Source organism: Xiphophorus maculatus, chromosome 22 (genome assembly GCF_002775205.1).
Source record: "Xiphophorus maculatus strain JP 163 A chromosome 22, X_maculatus-5.0-male, whole genome shotgun sequence".
In the NCBI taxonomy this organism is placed as follows: Eukaryota; Metazoa; Chordata; class Actinopteri; order Cyprinodontiformes; family Poeciliidae; genus Xiphophorus; species Xiphophorus maculatus.
In genome coordinates this window covers 7246972-7268460 of record NC_036464.1, presented here as the reverse complement: position 1 = coordinate 7268460, position 21489 = coordinate 7246972, and the positions used below count along the sequence as shown (strand labels likewise).

The following is a 21489-nucleotide window of genomic DNA, read 5'->3' as shown; positions in this document are numbered from 1 at the left end:
CAGCTGCCAGTTTTTTACCGTATTTGCTAAATGCAGGATTTTACCGTATTTTTAAAATACGGTAAAATTCTGGCAACCACAGCTGCCAGTTTGTCACCGTATTTTGTAAATGCAGGATTTTACCGTATTTTTAATATACGGTAAAATACCGTACTTCCTAAAATATTTTAAAAAAAATAAAATGTGGTTTTGCCGTAGTAAATACGGTCATGCTGACTGAGGCATAATATCTACATGAGTGAAAAACACATCCAGACTGTATGATATATTGACATTTTATTGTAAACCCTCCCCCCCAAAAAAAACTTATGGTAAATTACTGGTCTCTGTTCCTACCAGAATTTTACCATACAAATTATAGTACAACAACCAAGGAAGTGTAACTTGTCAAGCATTTCTATACAGAAAGTTATAAAGAAAATAATTTCTAATTAAACAAAAATACAGATTACGAGTAATCCACTTAAAGAAACAATTTCTATTTAAAAAGTCAAGTTAAAAAAAGAACTGATTCTATTTTATGTCCAGTTTCCTCACGGTATTACTGAGATCTGGAAAACAAAAACAAAACAAACAGTATGTGTCCACATAAGAGATAACATATTGTAGAAGACAAAATGGTGATAAAAGGATTCTTGTTCTGGGTTGAGAGTCACAAGTCGCTGAGATCAGACGTTGCTCAGGATGGTTGTAGTCTTCCCAGTCACAGGTTGAAATTGAGACTCGCATGTTGTCAATCGGGTGTTTCCTCTCTGCTGGAAAACAAAAAGAAAAAGTTAGAAAGATGCACTACATGAACATCTTATTCGCTTAAATGTTTGTTTCACCTTTGTTGACTTGCATATGGACACAGGTACTTCAACCAGGTGGTGTGATCATTTCTGACTGAAAATTCAGTAGTTAAACCTTTGTTTGTTGTCAACAGGTGTGATCCTCTGGTCTGCAACCAGACAAAATACACAAACAAAAAACAAATAAAAACAAATATAACTGTTTTAGGCAATTTATGAAATAGATACTCACCATTTATCTGAGTCTCATGAAGGCCAATAGGTTGTCTTCAACCATTTATGTAAGTTACATTTCCTGCAAGCTAGCAGAAACAAAGCTGTAAATGTGAACACTTTTCATACAGGCAAACAAATTGATACAGCTGAGACAATTTATGCTAGGTTAGTTTTTCTCAGTCACTTTTGGTGCATTTCTCGAGTCATTGTTGGCATTTACAAAACAGTAAGCGCATTTCTCAAAACAATTTGTAGAAACAGGAAAAATAGCATTTGTTTGCTTTCAAAATCCTTAGTTCAGCTCTTAAAATCCTGTCTGTTAACATATCAGTGACTCAAAATAATAAGTTATAGTCTCTCTATGTACAGATAAGACAGTCAAATCGATTAGTCATGAGAAGAGACTACAAAAGGATCATTTACGCCAGTGTTTCTCAACCCTGGTCCTCAACGCCCCCCTGCTCTGCATGTTTTAGATGTGCCTCTACTCCAGAACAGCTGATTCAAATGATTGGATGACAATCAAGTACTGCAGAAGCTTGTTAATCATCCAGAGATACAATTCAGGTGTGTGGCAGAAGGGAAATACCTAAACCTGCAGGACAGGGTGACGCTGAAGACCAGGATTGAGAAACACTGATTTACGCTTTTGCTATAATTTATTCATGGACCATGCCATGGTGATTCAGAAAGAAAAAGACAGAAATGCAGAGAACAAAAAAAGTAGAAAAGGAGCCACAGGACAATCTCCTCAAGGAAAACTGTACAGTGCTGTAGAAATTACATTACATTTTAATTTCCATAGTCACTTTGTTCCTTAACTCCACTGAGGAATCTTTTTTCCTCAGTGGGGTTAAGGAATGAACAGTAGGGTGGGAGGACCTCCATCAGCATCATGTTGTGGGTCTCAGCCATGTCCTGATGTTGGACTGATGGAAACTGGCAGATGTCCTCAGCCTCTTCTGACTCTTCTTCTGCTTTCCTCCCAACTATTTCCTCCTCAGCCTCACTCCTCTTCTTCTCTCTGGCTGTTCACTCTGCCCAGATACTTGTTCATCAGTTCTCAGACATGTAACATTGTGTTGTGTTCTGACTATATAGAGCATAATGTTGCCAACTGATGGTTCACAAGATGCACCTCCAATCTGTTTCAGAAAACTGGTTGATCGTTGGTTGAGCTAATGGTTCATACACTGACCTGTTAGAGAAACTCAGGACTCACTTGGGAGCAATTTACCAATTCAGGACAGATTTAGAAAATAATAGAATATAAATTAATTAATATATGATTCACATTATGACAACTTTAAGACTTATGCATGTTAAGACTTACACAATGAACTGATGCTATTTTGGAAGTTGAGAATTCAACACAGACACGTTGTTGTCCTGTTGTCCTCATTTTCTGTATACACCCTTTATCCTCCGGGTCAAAATGACCCGTCTTCAATAAACCCCCAATATAAGCAGCTTAATTGAATTTTAAACACCAAATTCTATCTTGTATATTGTCACTCACCACAAAATGTGTGAATACTTGACTTTTCCCTCTCCACTTGAATTTCTATAGCTTAAGAAAAAAAATGTGCAAAATGAGTTTCGAATGCATTTTTATTCATCACAGTGACTAATTTTCTTTTACTTTTCTCCAGTGAACAAGAGGATGTACAATACAAAAATATGAAAAATAACATAACCCATTCAACTAATTGGCACATGTAGGGCAGTATGCAAGTGCACAGCCTTTGCAGATATATTTCTTACACCTGCAGCACACAGTATGTGTTTTACAGTCTGAGGGCAGAACTGACATCTCTTCCTCTTACTTGGCTTAGCTGAGGAAGTGGCTGTGGTAGATGGATCCTCAGGTTGATCAGGAGCTGCTGCACTCTGAATAGCTTTCACAACTGCTGCTGAGGCTTCTGTGTGGGGGACATGCTTCCTTCTTTCAATGAGTGGAGTTACAAGTGCCTTTCCTAGCTGCTCCAGGAACACCCTCTTCTTGTTGTGCTTATGAGACATCCAGGTTGGGTTGATCTCTATCCAAATCACAAAGGCATTGTAGGAGGACACATCAATGATGTTGTGGAAGATGACCAGGGGCCAGCGGGCAGTCATTCTTCTGCAGCTATATGCTCCAATCACCTTATCTAGGTTGTCCACACCTCCTTTGTTTCGGTTTTATTCCAGGATGATGATTGGCTTCCTGTCCTCACGGTCACTAATGTCGCCGTCTTTGTGCAGTGTGCTCAGAAGAACTACATTCTTGTTTTTCTTTGGGAGGTAGGAAACTAGAGTGGTGGTGGGTGTGAAGGCAAACTTTGAGGAGAAGACCTCTCTCTCCTTTGACCCAAGCAGTGCAGGTGGGAGCTCAGGCTTGTTCTTTTGAACTGTACCAACCATGGTGATCTTCCTCTTCAGGAGCTGCTGTCCGAGTTCATAAGAGTTGAAGAAATTGTCACATGTCACATTGTGACCCCTCAGTCCCTCTGTCACATCAAGCACAACTCGCAACCCCTGGTTCTTCTCTGGGCATCCACTGGTTGACTTCCCAGTATAGACTTGCATTTTCCAAGCATAGCTTGATTCAGAAGCCACCCATGACTTGATCCCATATTTTGCTGGCTTGCTGGGCATATACTGCCGGAAAGGACAACAACCTTTGGACAAAAGACATTAGCATCAGTGATTAGTATCAGTGTCACAGAAAACAGTCAAAGAAATCAATAGTGAAAATCACTTTTATTACAAATATGAAAACAGATTACCTCTAAATGGAACCAGTTGCTCATCCACTGTTACATCAGGCTCTGGATTGTAGAGGTAGGGCAACCGCTCCACCCACTTGTCCCATACCTCTCTTATGGCTGCAAGTTTGTCTGTCATACGTCTTGCTGGTCTTGATTCACGGTCATCAAATCGCATCAGTCTTGAGTAGGTGTGAAAGAGTTTGACTGGCATTGTGGCTCGGAAAATTGGCCTTCCACTCTCTGCTCACTTCTGCTACTGATTGATCTGAGACACAACTAAAACTTTGTAACATTTTATGGTTTGTAAATAACTCTGTGACCTTGATTTCAACTCCATTTGCCTCACGGGTCATTTTGACCTGAAGACCATCTTTGTACCTTTTTTTGTACAGCTTACATGGAAATGAGAATAAAAGCAACACTGAACTTTTTCTATTGTCTGGGCCAATCTAGGAAAAGTCTTAAAATCTCAAGTTAAAAAAATTACATTTAGGGGATTGTTTGGGGGGGGGGGGGTTTAACACAGTGGCGGGTCATTTTGACCCGAGGACAACAGGAGGGTTAACATATTTTGATCAAGACGATAAAAGCAAATTACAATTATAAAAGCATAGAAGTGTACATAACCAGCTACATGATGTACAAAAGCAAAACTTGCAAAACAAATTTGTTGATGTGCAGAAGTGACACAGTAATTTGAAGATTGAACAGGTAGTTTTAAGAATTTCAATTCTGTTCTGAGAGATGCACCCAAACTGAGAAAAGCTGTAAAATATTAATATTTAAATTCTCTTATCTTCAAATCCTTCAACTGTCATGGACCCAGTGACTTTAGTGCAAGTATTTTGGGTGTGAGAGTCAAGAGGTCAAAGGAAAATATTAAATAATATCTCTGATGCCAAGCTTTATACTTCTAAGTATTACCAAAGTATTGAAACAAAAGCTAACATGTTCTTCAGAGATTTAACTTGCATGCATGAACATTTCACACTCAAAGTAATTCAAATTAATTATTGAACCAAACTTGGAAAAAGTTGCTTCTGCCATTAACAATAACTTTAAGCACATGTAGTCTGAAGTAGACCAGAAATATAATCTATGCAGCCGTTCCTACAGAAACATTAATGGAAGTGTTGCATCTGTGAAGATTAAATGTTCCATATAGTAAAAATATCTAGCTGCAGTGCATGTACATAAACAGCATGGCTCAGAAACTACACATTTCTTTGTCAGTTGGTTAAAGTTAGCTAACTTCAGTTGAAACCGTGAAAGGGACTCACCTGTGATGTGTTGCCCTTCTCCTCCTGAACGTGCAAAAATAGCAGAAATTTGATTTCAAAGACAGTAGCAGCATCTTGACAAGGACCAGGCCTACTGGGCTCTCAGCACCCTAGTTAGCAACCTTAGTTAGCACAGTGACTTTACTGTGTTGAGTTCAGGACACCACTACAGGAACAGAGTTAAAAGAATCTTGCTGCTGATGCTGAAGGATCAAGCAGCAATGCAAACTAGATAATTATTTGTTTACATGACAAATAACAGTCTCCATTTACTGTAAACCCTACTATTTATCACAATTACAAAATGAAAAACTCTCTAGACCAGGGGTCCCCAAACTACGGCCTGCGTCATTTGGTCTGGCAATGCCGGATCTGGCCCGCCTCCTCATACCAGAGAGCATTCAGTGTATTTTTTCATATATTGTATTTTCTGGTTTGTGGATTTCTCTTCAACCACCAGGGGGCTCTTGAGCAGATGTTAAACTAACTTTCCCTCAAATATATACTAGTCAGTCCCAGTCACCGTTTCACTCACGGTTTTTTCCATTTCCATTCTGGGTAAAAATCTATCTAAAAGCGACCGCGAATGTGTCGTAGTCAGCAACCCCCCCCCCCCCCCCCCCCCCCCCCCCCCGTCGACAGTTTCAAAGACAGAACAGCCCCCCCCCCCCCCCCCGCCGACAATAAGTTTCTAAGGTATCTTTCTCCAAAAACTAAGACCGGCCCCCGAGCAGAGAAAGGAACAGCTATGTGGCCCTCGCAGGAAAAAGTTTGGGGACCCCTGCTCTAGACTATTCTCTACTAATAGCACAATATTCAAAACCAAGTGTGGGATTTGTGAAACTTCAATGATGGGTGACTTTACAACTTGTATGATTTTGGATAACACTAGAATTGTTCTTTATTGAAGTTTCACAAATCAGATAAAGGTTTTACAAATCCCACACTTGGTTTTAAATATTCTGATATGAGTTGAGAATAATCTAGTCCAGATTTGAAGAGTCTAGGTGTTGTAGTTTTTTAGCTAGAGTAAATTAAAGATGCTGATTGCAGTGAAAAATTAGGTGGAATTGCCCTTTAGCCATTTCCCAAATTGGAAGCAGCAATTGGAAACCAACTTCAGCTTCATTCAAGCAAGAGGGGCTAACATACAGTTCTCTTAATGTTAATGATCAAATGCTCTCATAAATGATGGTGGCGTTGGCTGTAGGAGTTTGCTTTGCAATCGGTGGATCGCCAGATCGATGCCTGGTCTACTGCTGAGATTTCAGTTTGGTGTATTAAAGGCATTATTAAAAAAGAAACCAAAATATCACACCAGCATTCTGTTCTTTGTAAAAAATTATTTTGCAGTCTTGTTTACGCTTTTACATTGTAGATCTAAACATCAGCAAAATTTGTAATTTTGGCTGATTGCTACTGTTAAGTTTAGGGTAATTAACTGCTGGCAATATTACAATTTTTTAAGAACTTTACAATTACTTATATTTTTACACTATATTTCTGTATTTTCTACATTCGTGACTGTCACAATTATTTAGGATATATGTTTATTCAGTTATGATAATGCCATGTATTTTCTACGGCAGTATAATGCTGTGAATATTCTGGTCAGTAACTGCTGGCATTTTACAATTTCTTACCATAAATTTACTGCCTTTCTTTGCAGTTTCGACTTACGGTAGTTCCATGTAATTTCTACGGTAATGCAATGTTTTTGGGTACGACGGTCAAAAACTGTTGGTCTTTTACCATTTCTTACCGTAAATTTACTGACTTTCTTTGCAGTTTCGACTTACGGTAGTTCCATGTAATTTCTACGGTAATGCAATGTTTTTGGATACGACGGTCAAAAACTGTTGGTTTTTTACAGTTTTGTACCGTAAATTTACTGACTTTTTTTACAGTGTAAGACACAGCATCAATACATTTGAGGAAATGTGTCTTTGATATTTGGTTTATCCAGCTGTGATAATAATACAACATAAGCAGGCATATGAGGGAGTAGCACTCTGCAAGATTAAATATATTTACATATTAGTGGACAGAGAAGTTTGACTGATTTTACTCGTATGCAAAACACATGGCGGTTTGCTCTCAGTTCTTCCATTTGAACAAACTCTGATTTTCTGATCAAGCAATAAAGTAGCCAGTGAGTCTTAAACTTGTTTGAAAACTGAATTTGTGGTTTAACACAACAGAACACCTCACAGAACCATTCTTCATGCTGTTTACATGTAGGTTAACCACTGGCTTGTAGTGGATCTAATTCCAGTAATCCCAATTCCAGACTTGGGATTTGTCACGGATGGAAAGCACTTTGGAGCAACCTTTGCTCCAAAGTACTCAGCACTGAAGAAAAACTAATTGATAGTGCATGATATGTTAAGAAAAAGATGAAAGAAAAAATTTTGTTTATGTGCATCTCTCTGCTTTTGATAGGCAGACGCACATAAACACAGACATTTTGGCCAGTTTTACTCAAATTATTTTGCAGATGTCTCATCTTGCAAAACAAGACCACGTCTTCTCTCAGGCTCTGAATAGCTCATGTTCAAAAGCATAACTCCCACTATAATATACGAAGCTTCTGTTTTTTTTCCTGAATCCAAAACTGAAGGTAACGGGTCAAGCCCTGAATCACAGCTTCACTTTGACAGAATTTAGTTTTGACAGAGGTCAGGGAATATGCTCCTGACATTTAAAGCTCACCAACAAGATAAAGTCATGCTGTTTTTATATTGTTGCCCTCAGGGCTGTGTTTGCTAGGTGATCCTTTCCCTACTCCTGTTCAGCTGTAAAATACCAATTCCTGTGCTGCCTCGAACATGCCATCAAGAGGGGGAGTAAGAGAAATCTGTGACAACTTCTGGACAGAGGGGAGGTCAAGGCGAGGCTTGCTGACATTGCTGACAGGCTGTGCTGCCTGCTTCCCGTCACAGCTGAGTGCATGTTGAAGGGCAGCTTAAAGCAAACCATTCAAGAGCATTCTTTACCTTGCAAAACATAACATGTACACTAGAAAATTCATGAAACATAAAAACATCCTGACATCAGTCTTCCAGTTATACATAGTTGCGTTTCTGGTTGCATTGTTGTAGCTTGATGCAAAACAGCTGATGCTTTGATTCGTTTCCCTCTTTTAATGCAAATCAAAGGTTGCTGAGTAGTGCCTCTTTTTTGTTCTGATTTAAAACAGTCTCCTATTTCCTTAACCCAATCCAAACTCCTATGGCTTTTCTAAAACACTTGAAAGGGTTGTGTCCTGTCCACCCAGTGAATGTCCTGTTTGCTCAGGACAGCTCAAATGAAAACGAGTACTCCATAAAATCTGTTGGCTTTCACAGTTTCCCACTATTCCACAAATTTGCATTTTATAATTGTCGTATTATCCAATCCAAAATGAACTAGTCTACAATTCATGCATTACTGCTGAATAAATGAACAGCAGTAATACATGTTTCATCACTAATACAACATGGCTGAAAGTGACAGAGTTGTTCTCCAAAGTGCTTTCCATCCGTGACAAATCCCAAGTCTTTGCAAGATTGGATAAGCAATTTCGCCACACCCAGAGGTCACTAAGCAATCTTCCTTTGCTGTTTTTTTTTTTTGAGAAATGAAAGGAAAAGATGGACTATCAACCTGTTTCACTGTGTGTTTCACAACACACTTTTAATATTTGAACGTATTAAATGTGTTTAAACCAGAAGCAAGTGTTAAGTTAAGGAGGTTTGTTGTGCAACTTTTGGTTTGTTTGGCTGTGAATAACTATTGATAAGTTGGACATTTTTAGCAAAATTAACAAGTTGGGACATCATCCTATCATCAGAAATAGCCAAATAGCACTCAGTCTCAAACAGTGTACATATACAGAATAAGCACTTCTCTCCAAAATGTAAACATTATCAGATAAAACTTTCACTAAACCTTTTAGTCAAGCTAGTAACGTTCAACTAAACTACTAAAAATATATATATATTTTTTTTAAAGATAACTGGGAAATGGTCCATGTCTTCCCATTCTCTCTCCTCCCTGCAACTGCTAAAACAAATCTTTAAAAGAATAAGGAAAAACTAATAAACTACAAGAAAAAAGTAGTGAAAATGAAGAAATAAATGTCAAACTGAATCTGCAGTTTCAATACCTCTTAGGCAATACCTGCTTTGTTGACATCTTTTCTTGGGGAATCTCTGATCAGATTACAGGATACACTGACAGCAGACTGTACTTCACTTTGGATACTAGCAGCTGTCATGAAAACAGGTTAATTATGTGCATACTGGGAGTCAGAGTTTTCACTGGTATCCTTTGTTCTCTGGATATTTTTCAGTCCTTGTTCTCCATGTGGCTGGGATTGATCCCCACAAATATAAATCTGTGGTTTCTGAAATAAGTTAATTCATGCTTTTGAAGTTTTTTGAAATTTTTTACCAGGTGTTACTCTTTTTGTGGGCTCTGTTCTGTCCTAGCAAATTTGCTCTACAAAAGCTAGAAAATGTGACATTATCCTGCTTCCCCAGTCACCTTCATGAAAAAATTGTTCAACAAATCATAAATTTGAAACTCAACCTTTATCACAGCTGCTAACAAACACCCAGCAGACCCCCCAACCAACATACACTGTCAACAAAACTACGTGCCATCCCAAAACCCTCATAGAACTGAAAAAACATGATCCCGTCCCAATAACACAGGTGCTGTGCCAAGCTACGTGGCCTACGACATCTCAGAGTAAAATGCTTGTTTTTAGCATGCAGTATCCTGCAAAAGTATTCATCAAAATGTGAGCCACATTTTTCTGATTTTTCTTTGAAAAACATTCTGAAAACCACACATTATTTTCTTCCCACTGTACAAATATGCATAGTAAAATCCTAGCAAAATGCATTGTTGTTTCTCTATATAGCATGCCAAAAGGTGGAAAAGCTTAAGGGTTAAGAATATTGTTGGAAGGCATTGCATTTTGGTTCAGTCTTGTTGCACTTTCTTTTTACATGGACAGGATAAACATTTTGAGGAATGCTGATGGCAGTTGTTGCTCCCGTACGCTCTAACAGTCCGACCCTTCAAAATATGGCATTTCACAACTTGCTTCGAGACGTTTTGGTTGACTTCAGGGAAGCGCTGTGATAGGTAGATACCTTTTCAATTTCATGGAGAAGTTTCGGTTTTCCGATTGCAGCTGAGTTCAAAGGAGTGCAGGAATCAGACGTACCTCGGGGCTGCCATTTTAGAAAATTTCAAAATTGAGGTTAATAGAGAGAAAGATCTGTATTTGAAATCCAGGTACAATTCCAAAGGAGAAAATAACCAGCTCTTATTAAAATGGCGGACGTTTTCCCTTGTGCTTTTTTTTTTACTTTGGGAAATCTAAATGGAAAATGACTCCTCTTGAACAATGGTTCCCATCTGAATGCATGAAGGGTAAAAGGGAGAGAGAAAGCAGGCAGGTGCATATCCTGCTTCTATGTAAATGATAATCTAAATGGCAGCAGAGCATTTCCTCCTAATCCTGGCAGGTGTCCAGTGTTGTGTTTTGTGAGGCTACCAAGTCACGCCGTGAGACCTGCTGCAGGTCTTTAGGACTCCTTGAGGGTTTCTCCTTAGCCTGCTCTCTGACAGACATTGATGCAAACAGATTTCATAGCACCGTTGTTCTAATCTCTCCTGGCTGCATTGTCTAGAATAGAGGAAAAACAATGAGTGCCAGGGGAGTGTGCTTGTACATTCTTCAGATCAATTGAGCTGGTGCTGTAATGCTGCTGAAAGGATGGGAATTATGAATGCTCAATGCAGAGTTCACGTACAGCCACTCTGAGATGAGAGTTAAAGCTGGCACATCGTGTCCTTTCTGATTTACATACCTTATGATCTAGCAGAACCTCATCAACTAATTTCATATTTCCTTGTTGTTTTTTATAGCATTGTCAAATGGTATGCCTGTCAAAATCTTGAAATATGTGAAAAAGAAAACAATGAGAATCTACCCTGCTCAAGAATCTTGTAACTTTTAAAAATTGCAAATATCGTTGTTATCTAGGTTGATTTGCCAGATATGTTCCCCTGTGAAAATATCAATACAACCACAGATTTCAGTATTTTTTATGGACTTTGTGTGAACATCAGCTTTCTTGTGTTGCCACAAGAACACACATAAATCTCTTGACATTATGAACATACATTGATCCAAACCAGGAATCTCAACCTCAGATCCTTGGGAGCTGCTCTCCTGGAACTTTTAGATGTATTCCTGTTTTCACACTGCTGGTAACAGGTTGTACATTTCATTTATGTTAGAACAGGGAAGTACCTAAAATGTGTAAGAAGGTCTTGATAATTAGAGCTGTGGACCTCTGGTCTGTGTGTTAGGTGTTGTTGTCCTTCTGTAAGGTGAACGTCTGCTGCAGTCTCAACTGTTTTGCAGCTTTTTCTTCATTAGCTTCATTCATCTTTCCATCAACTTTGACCAGCTCCTCTTTCCCTGGTGAAAAAAATCATCCTCAAAGTATCATGCTGCCACTTTCATGCATCACAGTGGGAATGGTGGATAATGTACAGTGTCTTTTTTTACCACAAAAAGTTTTTCATGAAGGAAAAAATAATTTAATTTTGGTCTTATCTTACCCTTTTTGACAGGTCTGCTGTGTCTTCTACTTGGCTATTAGCAAATTTAAACAGGACTTCTTATAGCTTTCTTTCAACAATAGTGTCCTATTTCCCACTCTTCCATAAAAGCCATATTTGTGGAGCTAGGACTAATATTTGTTCTTCAAAGAGCTTCTTCCAACTGAGCTGGGGTGTCTTTGTGGCTCTTCCAGAGTTACAATGGGCGTCTTGGCTGTTTCTCTGATTCTTCTTGGCTAGCCTGTTATGGTAACTTTGAAATTGTGCTAAATTTTGTTCAGTTTTCAGATAAGGGATTGAGCAGTGCTCTGTGTGGTGTTTAAAGCTTTCAATATCAACTAAAAGCTCAATAAAGTACAACCAAGTGTGAGGTTGCTGCACACCAGTTGTGGGAGCAAAACAGCTGAAAAGGTATTAATATTTCTGCAAAGCACTGTCTGTGCAATTTCCTATTAACTATTTATCTTTTTAGAAACCTTAACATTGCCACAAAGCTTTCTTCTTTGATAATAAACCAAGTACTGGTGTTAAAGAATCTCATTTCAATCATAACCTCTAAAGGGCAATTTCATTTCAGTAGTGGACTGCTACCTATTCCTGAAATGATCCCCATTTCTTGGGTTTCTCAGTTCAATCAATTTTAGTTAATTCATTATTTTATCTATGATGAAGATAAGATGCCTCTGACCTTAAATAATAGTAAAAAGATAACACTTTGAAAATTAGGTTTTCAATATCTGAATCTATTTTCTAAAATCTACCTCTAACTGCTCTTAGTGGATGCTAAAAAGATGCAAAATTCACAGCACAACTTTTCATGTGTAACGATATGCAAAAAGGCTTGAAATATGTTTCTTTATTGCAGTAGCATAATTTCACCCCAAAATAAGAACAATATATATTATTTATATTTTATTTTGGCTTGAAATTTTTTTTTATTTATTTGTTTGTTTGTTTGTTTTTACATACACTGTTTTTGAAAACATCATGTGAAAGGATAACTGTTTTACACAAAATCACCTGTTGGCAACGGCATCCATTACTACTTGAATCAAGTAAGTATTTGTAATGTCTGAATAATTTTTCAAATATCATACTTTACTTTTTAAGGTGGATCAGACTGTTGATAAAATTAGACGTTCACACTAGCACCACCCTAGTATAAACATATGCATGACATACTTTTTATGAAGTGTCTCCTCAGGTTTTAAACCAGATGCAACAGATAACACCTTTTGAAAATTTCCATTCTTGTTTCATTAGTGCAGAGAATATTTTTCTAAATGTCTTGAAGATCTCTTTGGAATAAATTTAGGTTAGCTTTTGTGTTCAGGCTTGCATTTTTTTGTTGTTTTGGGTTCTTTTGCAACTGCTACAACTAGAAAATACTAAATAAATCTTTGGAATATATATTTGCCCACTTCAAGATAATAAAATTGGATTTTCTTTATACTACATAATGATTTATTTAGTGTAAATTGTTTAGGAGATTATTTAAAGACTACAAAAAACACACACACATAGTCTGACACACACACACAGCCAGTTCAGAAAACAGACCTTTTTTTTAGAAACTGTATCTGGTCAGTAATCCAGACTGTCAGGATTACTCATAGAGAAATACACTGAGCTTTGTTTCCCTACAGCAATGTTATAATTTCACTGAAACAAAGATAACTAAGTGGGCTGTGTTGTGTCTTCTCATGCAGCTATCCAGATTTAATAAGATCTATGATTACAGACGTCTTATGTTTCACCTCTCTGATAAAATGTTGCTCACACTAAATCAGCATCACAATCTAAGCCAAGCAAAAAATAAATCATAATACCTGTGATGAATCATAATTCACGAAACTGTGCATTGATGGCGTCTTGTCTAAGGATATAATCCATGAGAAATAATATCCTTAATGTGTCGGGCTCGCACAACCTTAATTAGATCAGCGGCTTATCTGCAGCCCCTTAGCTTTTTGAGGTGTGATTAGGAGTGAGAGGCGCAAGGCATGCTTTACGAGGGAACGATGTGTGCTTTAGATTGATCTGTTCTTTTGTATCAGGGCATGTGGCAATCTCTCCAGCAGATTAAAAATAGACTGGATCTTTAAATTGGGCCTGGCTGCTCACTGGAGACCAATAGCTGAGCACTGAGAGCTGGGGTGGCAGAAGGATTGTGTGTGGGAAATGAGCTAAATCACTGTGCGCTGTTTCCTTGATGAATGAAACCTCCTCTATAGTCGTGGTAAATGACTTGGCCTTGATAGACTCTGACGCAAACCCTACTTTTTTTTTTCTCAGTGTAGCTTCACAGATAATCTAAACAATTAAGTTGTGAAGATAAAACTTCAATTCCTTTCTGCTTTCAAACATCAATGAAGTCAACAAGGGAGAGAGAGAGATATGTTTCTGTTTGATATCTCTAGGTAGTCCTTATTTTCTTTATGAAGGTAGCAGGAGGCAAAGTTATAATTTACAATGCAGATGATTTTGAAACTCTGGTATCGTTTTTCATATCTAGACTGTAGCTAAAACAGCACCACTAATAGATAATATCTTCTTGCCCATGTATGAAGCTGTTATTGTGCTACAGACCTTCTTCAGTGACAGACCTTCTTTGTGCATCTTAGATGTACAAAGAAACATTGTCGCAGATCCTTCTTCCCAGCATCTGTTGACCATTGTAACCATCACTGCTCCTAACAATAAAATCTACTGTACTACCTTTGTGTGACTCTGTATGCTCCTGCTTATCTTAAATTGCTGTGATACCTGAATGTCCCTACTGTGGGACAATAACGGATTCTATTCTACTCTATTTCACGTTACTTTATATTTTTGTACAAGGCATTACACTTATTTTATAGAGTCTGCTAAGGACACCAATAAGTATGGCATCTGTGATTTTGTAATAAATAAGTAATAATGCTTTCAATTCAAGGTTTGGTTTTCTAAGTATTTAGGCCGGGTCCCAATCAGCTATTCTTTACTTTTTTTATAGAATTTTTTACAGCATCTTTACCAGGCGTGCCAAAGAGTGTGGAGGTGGTATTTTTTAAAATCTATTATTAATTTTTTTTAGCTAGAAACAACTGCTGCGTGTGTTCCCAAACTGTTGTAAGATTCCAACAGAGATGATGCTTCTTTTCTCTTTATTTAGGGGTTAGAAAAAAGGAATTCTCAAAGAGCAGTCTTGAAGGTTTCTCTTATTTTCCTACAGTTCAAAACATTCTCTCTACCAAGTTTTCTCAAAGGATTTTATTTCAACATTTAAACCAGAATATGGGAGTTCAGTCTGTGCTGTGATTGAAAAGAAGTTGTTTGTCCTCAAAGACTTCTTCATTAAAAGAAAAATCCCATTTCAATGTGTGGGGGTGGCATGCAAACAAAACCCCACACCTAAAACAATAGCTCACACCTAAAAATAGATGTATGCTTGGAAGCCACATTTGCATTGTCTTGCTCTGGAATCATGAAAAGGTTTCAGTGAAAGAATAAGATGTTGCTCCCTAACAGAGGCTGTGCTGAGAGAGATGCATTTCAGCAATCGCTCTTCTGCCAGTGTCAAGTTCTGCTCGCCAGCTCTGATGCCAGGAATGCCCTGCGGTCTTTCTGAAATATCAGCACTCGCAGCCCTGTTTCTCCTCCTGATCTTTGTTCGCTTGAAATCAAGATTGGAAGACGCATGCCACAGAGCATGCATCCGGAGGTACATGACAATCTCATGGTGAAAGCCATGTCAAAAGTGTCAGCTTGTTGTTTCTGTGGAAACATCAGTTGTGTCACGCTACGTGCACCACCCACTCACACTTGTGGGAGGAAAAAAAGTTCAGTCGGGAGTGATGAGAAGGAAGAAGGAGGCAGCAGAGAATCAATTGTTCTTTTAATGTCAGACACACAGAAACATAGAGATGGTGTGCCATCTACTGGAGGAACGGCAGAATGCAGCAGCTGTGGTGAATGCGCAACATTATTTTGCAGTACTTCTTTCGAGCACTGGGTGGCAGTACATACCAAAATACATTTGTATCTCAACGTTCTTTGAAAGGAAAAAACAAATACAAGTCTTGTAGAAAGGCTTCATAACCTTTCAGCCTTTTCTTGAAGTTACAAACTGTAATGTAAAATTGTGCATAATTTTGAATTAGTAATAAATAAAAAATACACCCCTAAATAAAATGCAGCCAATTTTATTTTCTGTTTTTTTCTGCTCATTAAAAAAACTGAAACATAAAAGGATATTTTTTTTCTAGTCCAAAGTTTCTTTGACTAAAGAAAAATATATTTTATTCTCATCAACAAGAACAGAATACACTTTTAGCACTCTTTTTTTCAAAAGTTCTTGCTGTATTTAGCCACATTTTATTCTAAGTTTGCTTTAGAATAAAAGTTACTTGATTTTTGTTATCTAGCTTCCTAAAAAAAATTAAATGAAAGAAAATTTGTGTTAAAGATTAACCAAAATGCTGTAATGTGTTTTACAATTTTTGGAAGATTTAAATTTTTCTATGAAAACCTTCTGTAAAAATGACAGGTAAAATTTGCAGCATTCTTAAACTGCGGTCACTGGCCACAGAAAAAAATTTGGAGAGGTGTAAATGGCCCACAGGCTTCATGTTGAACATGCCTGGCTTAGATTTGGCTTAAATATCGAGGTAGCTGTAGCTCCTCGATATTTAAGCCAAAAAGTATTTGTAAAGTATTTGTCTTATAATTAGAAAGTTGTGGGTCTGATTGTAGCTTCCCCCTTCAAATGTCAATGTGTGGGCAAAACATTTAATCCCAGGTTGCTTACTGATCTGTGTATCACTGTATGAATGTGAGTATCTGAACATGGCTCTAGTGTAAAGCACTTTGAGAGGTCAGTATGACTAGAAAGTTCCTATAAATTTAACAAATTTCTTTTATTGCCAAAGGATAAATATGTGTTAGAATGACCTAGTGAAAGTTCAAACCTAAATCCAATTGGCAAGACTTGAAAATGTCTGTTCACACACACTCCATCCAGTCTGACTGAACTTGGCTCTTAAGTCATTTAAAAATACTGCAGCAGTTTTGCAAAGTCTGGCGAATTAATTGTTTTCCCTCTATACACTATATCCTATTGAGATAGGTCATTATCACTGTTAATCTGCCAAGTGACATAGTGAATTCAGTTTCTTGTTTTTTTGACTCCAGGTTTGCTTCTGGCTACAGTGTTGCAAATGCATCATGCGTAAACCCAGATTTTAAAAGACAATAGAAAAGAAAAGGAGGCTTATTCACTGTATTTGTCATATTTGTGGGTTTTCCCAAACTAGTAACAACTTGTTGCTTTTTTCCACTTTTCAAAGAGTTTAGTGGAAGTCTGTAAGCGTTTTGTTTTCAGCCAACTCTAAACAGACTGTCGCACTGTTACCCAACCCACATGAGCATGTTAAGTCAAGTCAGCTAGACTAGAGTCTTTAGTCACAGATACTGTCATTGGATTTCCTAACATTTGCACCATATGAATAATGACACCATCACCAGTTGAGCACGAGGTTTCAGGTGTTGTACAATCAAGACTGTATGTGAAGACATAAAAAAAAGTGGAACGTGGTGATTTTTAAAAAGAAACTAAGTTTGAATAAGTTCACTGCTCTATTTTGTAGATATAACAATTTATGTGTGACCTTCGTAAAATAGGTGGCAATGTTTTAACTGTTGGAGTAAATAAAAAATCAAGAATTTAAACATAGAAAACACCTTAAAGGTGAGATGAAACATATTGTGGAGCAACACAAAACAGCAGGCTCTGGATAGACTTCATGGGATTTATGATGAAAAATCTTGAAAGTCAGGTTATAAAGGAGAGTCTGTGGCGGTTAGAGATCAGCTTGGGTGGGCATAGTCAAAGCATTGAGCAATCTGTTGGGATCGGTTGGGCGAGGCCCTGGAGAGGCAGAGAGTTCACTTGGAAAAGGACAGAAGGAAGGATAACCTGGGACTTTTGCACAACTGTGTTGACTGAATGAACCACAAGAGATATAGAAGACCATCAAATGGGTCCCTAACCAATAGTTAATGTAGAAGATAGAAGCATAAAAAATTAATTATCCTGATATGAACCATATCAAAACATCCATCAGAATTATATTCTGAGTAAGAATGTAATTTAAGTTAAAACATTTTTCAATAAAGGGTTGCCAATCCAAACTTCCAAACTTTTCCAGATTTTGATTGTCAGGTTGCCTTCTGTTTTTTCAAAATAACAAAAGCCTTTTCCCCTTTACTACAAACAGATCCATTTCAGAATGTACACCACGTCAACTTGTCAAATCTGGGCAGCGTTATACTGCTCCAAATAGGGAAATTTGGTTTGGTTCAGGTACATAGCACCAGTTCACAACAAATGTCATTCTAAGGCAATTAATATACAGAAAGATATAATTATCAATCTATTCACATGACCGGAGTTAGTTTCATACAGTCAGCAGCAGCCAGATTTAGTTAAGTTTTTTGTATTATTTTTATTCAATCTCTACTTTTACCAGGAGAGTTCTCTTTAAGTTTATGAGATACAGTTTGTAAAACTGTTGATTTGTAGCAAAAAATGTCCTGGTTTCAGGTCCTAGCCTGGGATCTTTCTGCATGGAGACTGCATGCTCTCCCTCTACATGCATGGATGGTGTTCAGGCACACCGACTTCCTCCCACAGTCCAACAGTCCAACATGACTGTTAAGATAATTGAACACTGTAACTTGCGGTTAGGTATGTGTGTGAGCGTGTGTTTGTTTTTCCTGTTTCAGCAACTCCGCATGGAAAACTGAGTTTAGATAATGTTTGGACGGTTTTGGAATGGTAATACAAAATCATTACCATAATATCATAATTATGGTAATAATTATCAGAATTATTCTCAGAATTATGGTAATAAATTGTAAAATTTAAGTCAGAATTCTGACTTTTTTCTCTCAAAAGTGTTAGTATAAATTCAGAGATTAATGTCAGAATTTTGAGATTAATGTCAGAATTCTAAAATTTACGTTAGAATTGCGAGATTAATGTTAGTATTCTGATTTCTCAGATTTCAGAATTTTTAGTTTAAACTGAGATTAAAGTCAGAATTCTCATAATTCTGAGTTTAAATTGTGAGATTAAACTATTTAAGATTAAAGTCAGAATTGTAAACTCTGATATTAAAGACAGAATAAAGTCAGAAGTGTGAGATTAAAGTCAGAATTCTAAGATTTAAATTAGAATTGTGGGATTTAAATCAGAATTGTGAGAATTCTCAGAATCATAATGTTGAGTTTAGAGCTTAAATTTTGAGGCTACAATCAAAATGATCAGAATTCTGAGACTAAAGTCAGAACTGTGAGAATAAAGTAATAAAATAAATTCAGACAATTATTCTAAGAAATTCTCAAAATTCTGAATTTAAGTTGCAAGATTAAAGTCAAAATTGTAAAAATAATAGAGTTATTTTTGTTAATCCAATGGCCCACCTCATCTTCCATTCAAATGTACCTTGAATCAGAATCACCCACATGTTTGCAAGTCTTGCTGAATTGTAAATAAAAGTCCCACCCAACACTGCCCCCTATCTGCGGGGACAAGCCCCGCCCCGCCGATCAACATCCCTAGTCTGTGAAGGGAACCTGGGAGACCGGAGGAATAGGAGCTGGCGGCGGCAGGAGATCAGCGGCTCCCGCGTTCGTCCGACGCTCAACTATAGCTGCTTCCAGGCAGTGGTGGTGGTGGTGATGATGGCGGCGGCTGTGGAGCGAGGAGGCGTTCGGGCTGCTTTCCTGAACCCGGGCAGCGGCAGCGGCGGACCTGCACCGACGATGCCCCCGACCGGATCGCTGGCCGGGGCTGTGGTTCTCGGCTCTGGATCCAGCAGTATCCCCGTGCCCATGAACCTCTTTGCGACCTGGGAGATTGACCGATCATCTCCAAGCTGCGTTCCGAGGTAACATGTACGCTGCTGTGTTGGAGAAACTTGTCCCACGAATCAGTATATTTAAAAAATAAATAAATAAAGCATTGCTTAATAAAATATAAATTGTAACGAACAACGCCCTCATTTACCGTATTGTGAAGCAGGGGAAGACGAGCTTCTTCACATTCCCACAACAGAGGCTAGCTAGCACGGGAGCTAATGCTAAAGCTTTCTAGCTAACAGCGTTGATGTTTTTTACTCTTCAACACATGTCAGTTTTGTTTTTATTCTGTTTTGAATGTTATGTGTCAGGTGCTAATTTCCAGCTGTCAAATTAAGTAAAATTATTCCCTAAACAAGTCACAGAAAACCCGAAGTTGTTGGAAACATTCAGTGTGAAATTATATTGGGACCGTTATACCGAGCTAACAAAAGTTCAGTTAAAATAATTTCATCTGCTTCTCGTCTACGTTAAAAACAATGTAAAAGTTTATTTTATTTTTTTTTTTGTCTTGCTGCGTATTCATGTGAGAGTGTTTGATCAGATTTACAGAATGCATGCCGCCTAATAGCATAACTGTCTATAAATACAGCGACATGGATGCCAAGCAGGCATCCTTTTCATCTTTTAGAGCTGATCCAACTGATCTATGTCCGGAGCTGGCAGGCAGTTCGTAGTCAACAGATGTTTTTGCTTTTTATTCTATGTCTAGTTGTTTTTATGCAGATATGCATGCTCTTTTAGGTCAGCGTTGTGTGTTGCTTTGTCTGTTATTCTGCATGCGAATGTCACGGCCCATCCGTTTGGTTTTAATGGTGCTGAATGCAGAAACATTCAATACCCCTGCGTTTGCATGGATCGTCAGTGAACAAGCATTGCTGCCACCTGATCAGGAACCCTCTGGGGGGCTGTGGGTACATTAATCAGCTTTGACCTAGTTCTGGTTGGTTGAAAGTGGGCTTGCAAAAGGGGAGCGTTTCCTCTGCTATCGATTTGCATGTTTGTGTTTGTCTGCTCTTGCTTTCGTTCCTGCATGGGTATGCAAGTTCAAGTGGGACTGTAGCAATGTTCCCACAATTGGAAATATGTGATGATGGTATGTGTACAAACATAACATAGTTTTTTTTTTTTTTAAATTAAAGCATATCTGTACAGTATACAGCATAACTAGACTTTAAGTCTAGTTGACTTTACAAGACAGGATGCAGCTAGAGATGCACGAATGAATCAAAGATCAGAACTGGATCTCATCATCTAATAAAGAAATCCTGGCAAGTCTGCATCAAAATTAAGAGCTCCCAAATGCATGTTTGTCGGTTCACTAAGAATCAGATAATAATTTTGAACTAATTGGGGTAATTTTACAATTTCTCAATTTTCTGTTTTGTTCAAATCTACCAGCTCTATTAAAGACCCGGCAGCGCATTTGTGTTTAGACTTTTAAAAAAATCACCTCAAACAAAACTGACAATTGGTGTTAGCTAGGATAAGTCTGAATGGTGCATTCCTAATTATAGCTATATAACATTTTATGTTTTTGCATACATCAAAATGTAAATTCAATCAGCAATGTATTTAGTTTTTTCTTACAATATGCCTTCAAATAGAAGTTTATTCAACTTGATAAAAGGAAAGCATTTCTGATTAACCGTCACATGTTAGATTGTTGAATCATTTATTTTCACAATGCAGCAACTTTTATGCACATTTTAATTGGGATTAATTAATTTATTAACAGAAGAAACCTCACATTGTGTGATACAGCAGCGAGTGTTGCACAGATCTGCAGCTAAACAGAGGTGGGTCAATATTTAAAGAAAACTCAAAATTATTTTACAGTTGTCATTTTAAACCATGTTAAATTTGAGATGAGCATGGTTAGCTTATTATATACTAAAATTGCTGAAGCATTTTGGCAACTGC

At 37.7% G+C, this 21489-nt stretch overlaps 2 protein-coding genes and 1 long non-coding RNA gene across 4 annotated transcripts in view; 1 reads left to right on the top strand and 2 right to left on the bottom strand.

Annotated features, from left to right (window-relative positions):
* Positions 1 to 572: 572 nt before the first annotated feature.
* LOC111606757 lies at positions 573 to 1173 on the bottom strand. The gene is made up of 3 exons (XR_002752232.1): positions 1024 to 1173; positions 828 to 940; positions 573 to 755 (listed from the first exon to the last, which is right to left on the bottom strand). It is a non-coding gene; the product is annotated as an uncharacterized LOC111606757 (long non-coding RNA).
* Positions 1174 to 2628: 1455 nt separating this feature from the next.
* On the bottom strand, positions 2629 to 4114 carry LOC111606505 (piggyBac transposable element-derived protein 3-like). The gene is made up of 2 exons (XM_023327101.1): positions 3776 to 4114; positions 2629 to 3667 (listed from the first exon to the last, which is right to left on the bottom strand). Exons 1-2 carry the CDS (start codon positions 3966 to 3968, stop codon positions 3189 to 3191), a joined length of 672 nt encoding a protein of 223 aa, XP_023182869.1. The 5' UTR covers positions 3969 to 4114; the 3' UTR covers positions 2629 to 3188.
* Positions 4115 to 19254: 15140 nt separating this feature from the next.
* LOC102233463 (phosphofurin acidic cluster sorting protein 2-like) overlaps positions 19255 to 21489 on the top strand; it is a 52707-nt gene continuing 50472 nt past the window's right edge. The window contains exon 1 of one of the 2 annotated variants that reach the window (XM_014469734.2): positions 19255 to 19595. In XM_014469734.2, coding sequence (XP_014325220.1) covers positions 19387 to 19595 — 209 coding nt within the window. In that variant the 5' untranslated portion in view covers positions 19255 to 19386. The remainder of the gene's footprint in view (positions 19596 to 21489) is intronic. The other variant, XM_023327462.1, reaches the window with a different exon arrangement.

What these genes read in the sequence shown, in the direction of transcription:
- LOC111606505 (XM_023327101.1), bottom strand. Translation starts at nt 3,968, where the DNA reads ATGCCAGTCAAACTCTTTCACACCTACTCAAGACTGATGCGATTTGAT. An exon ending in GCAACTGGTTCCATTTAGAG is followed by an intron (nt 3,668 to 3,775) that starts GTAATCTGTTTT and finishes TTTTGTCCAAAG; the next exon opens with GTTGTTGTCCTTTCCGGCAG.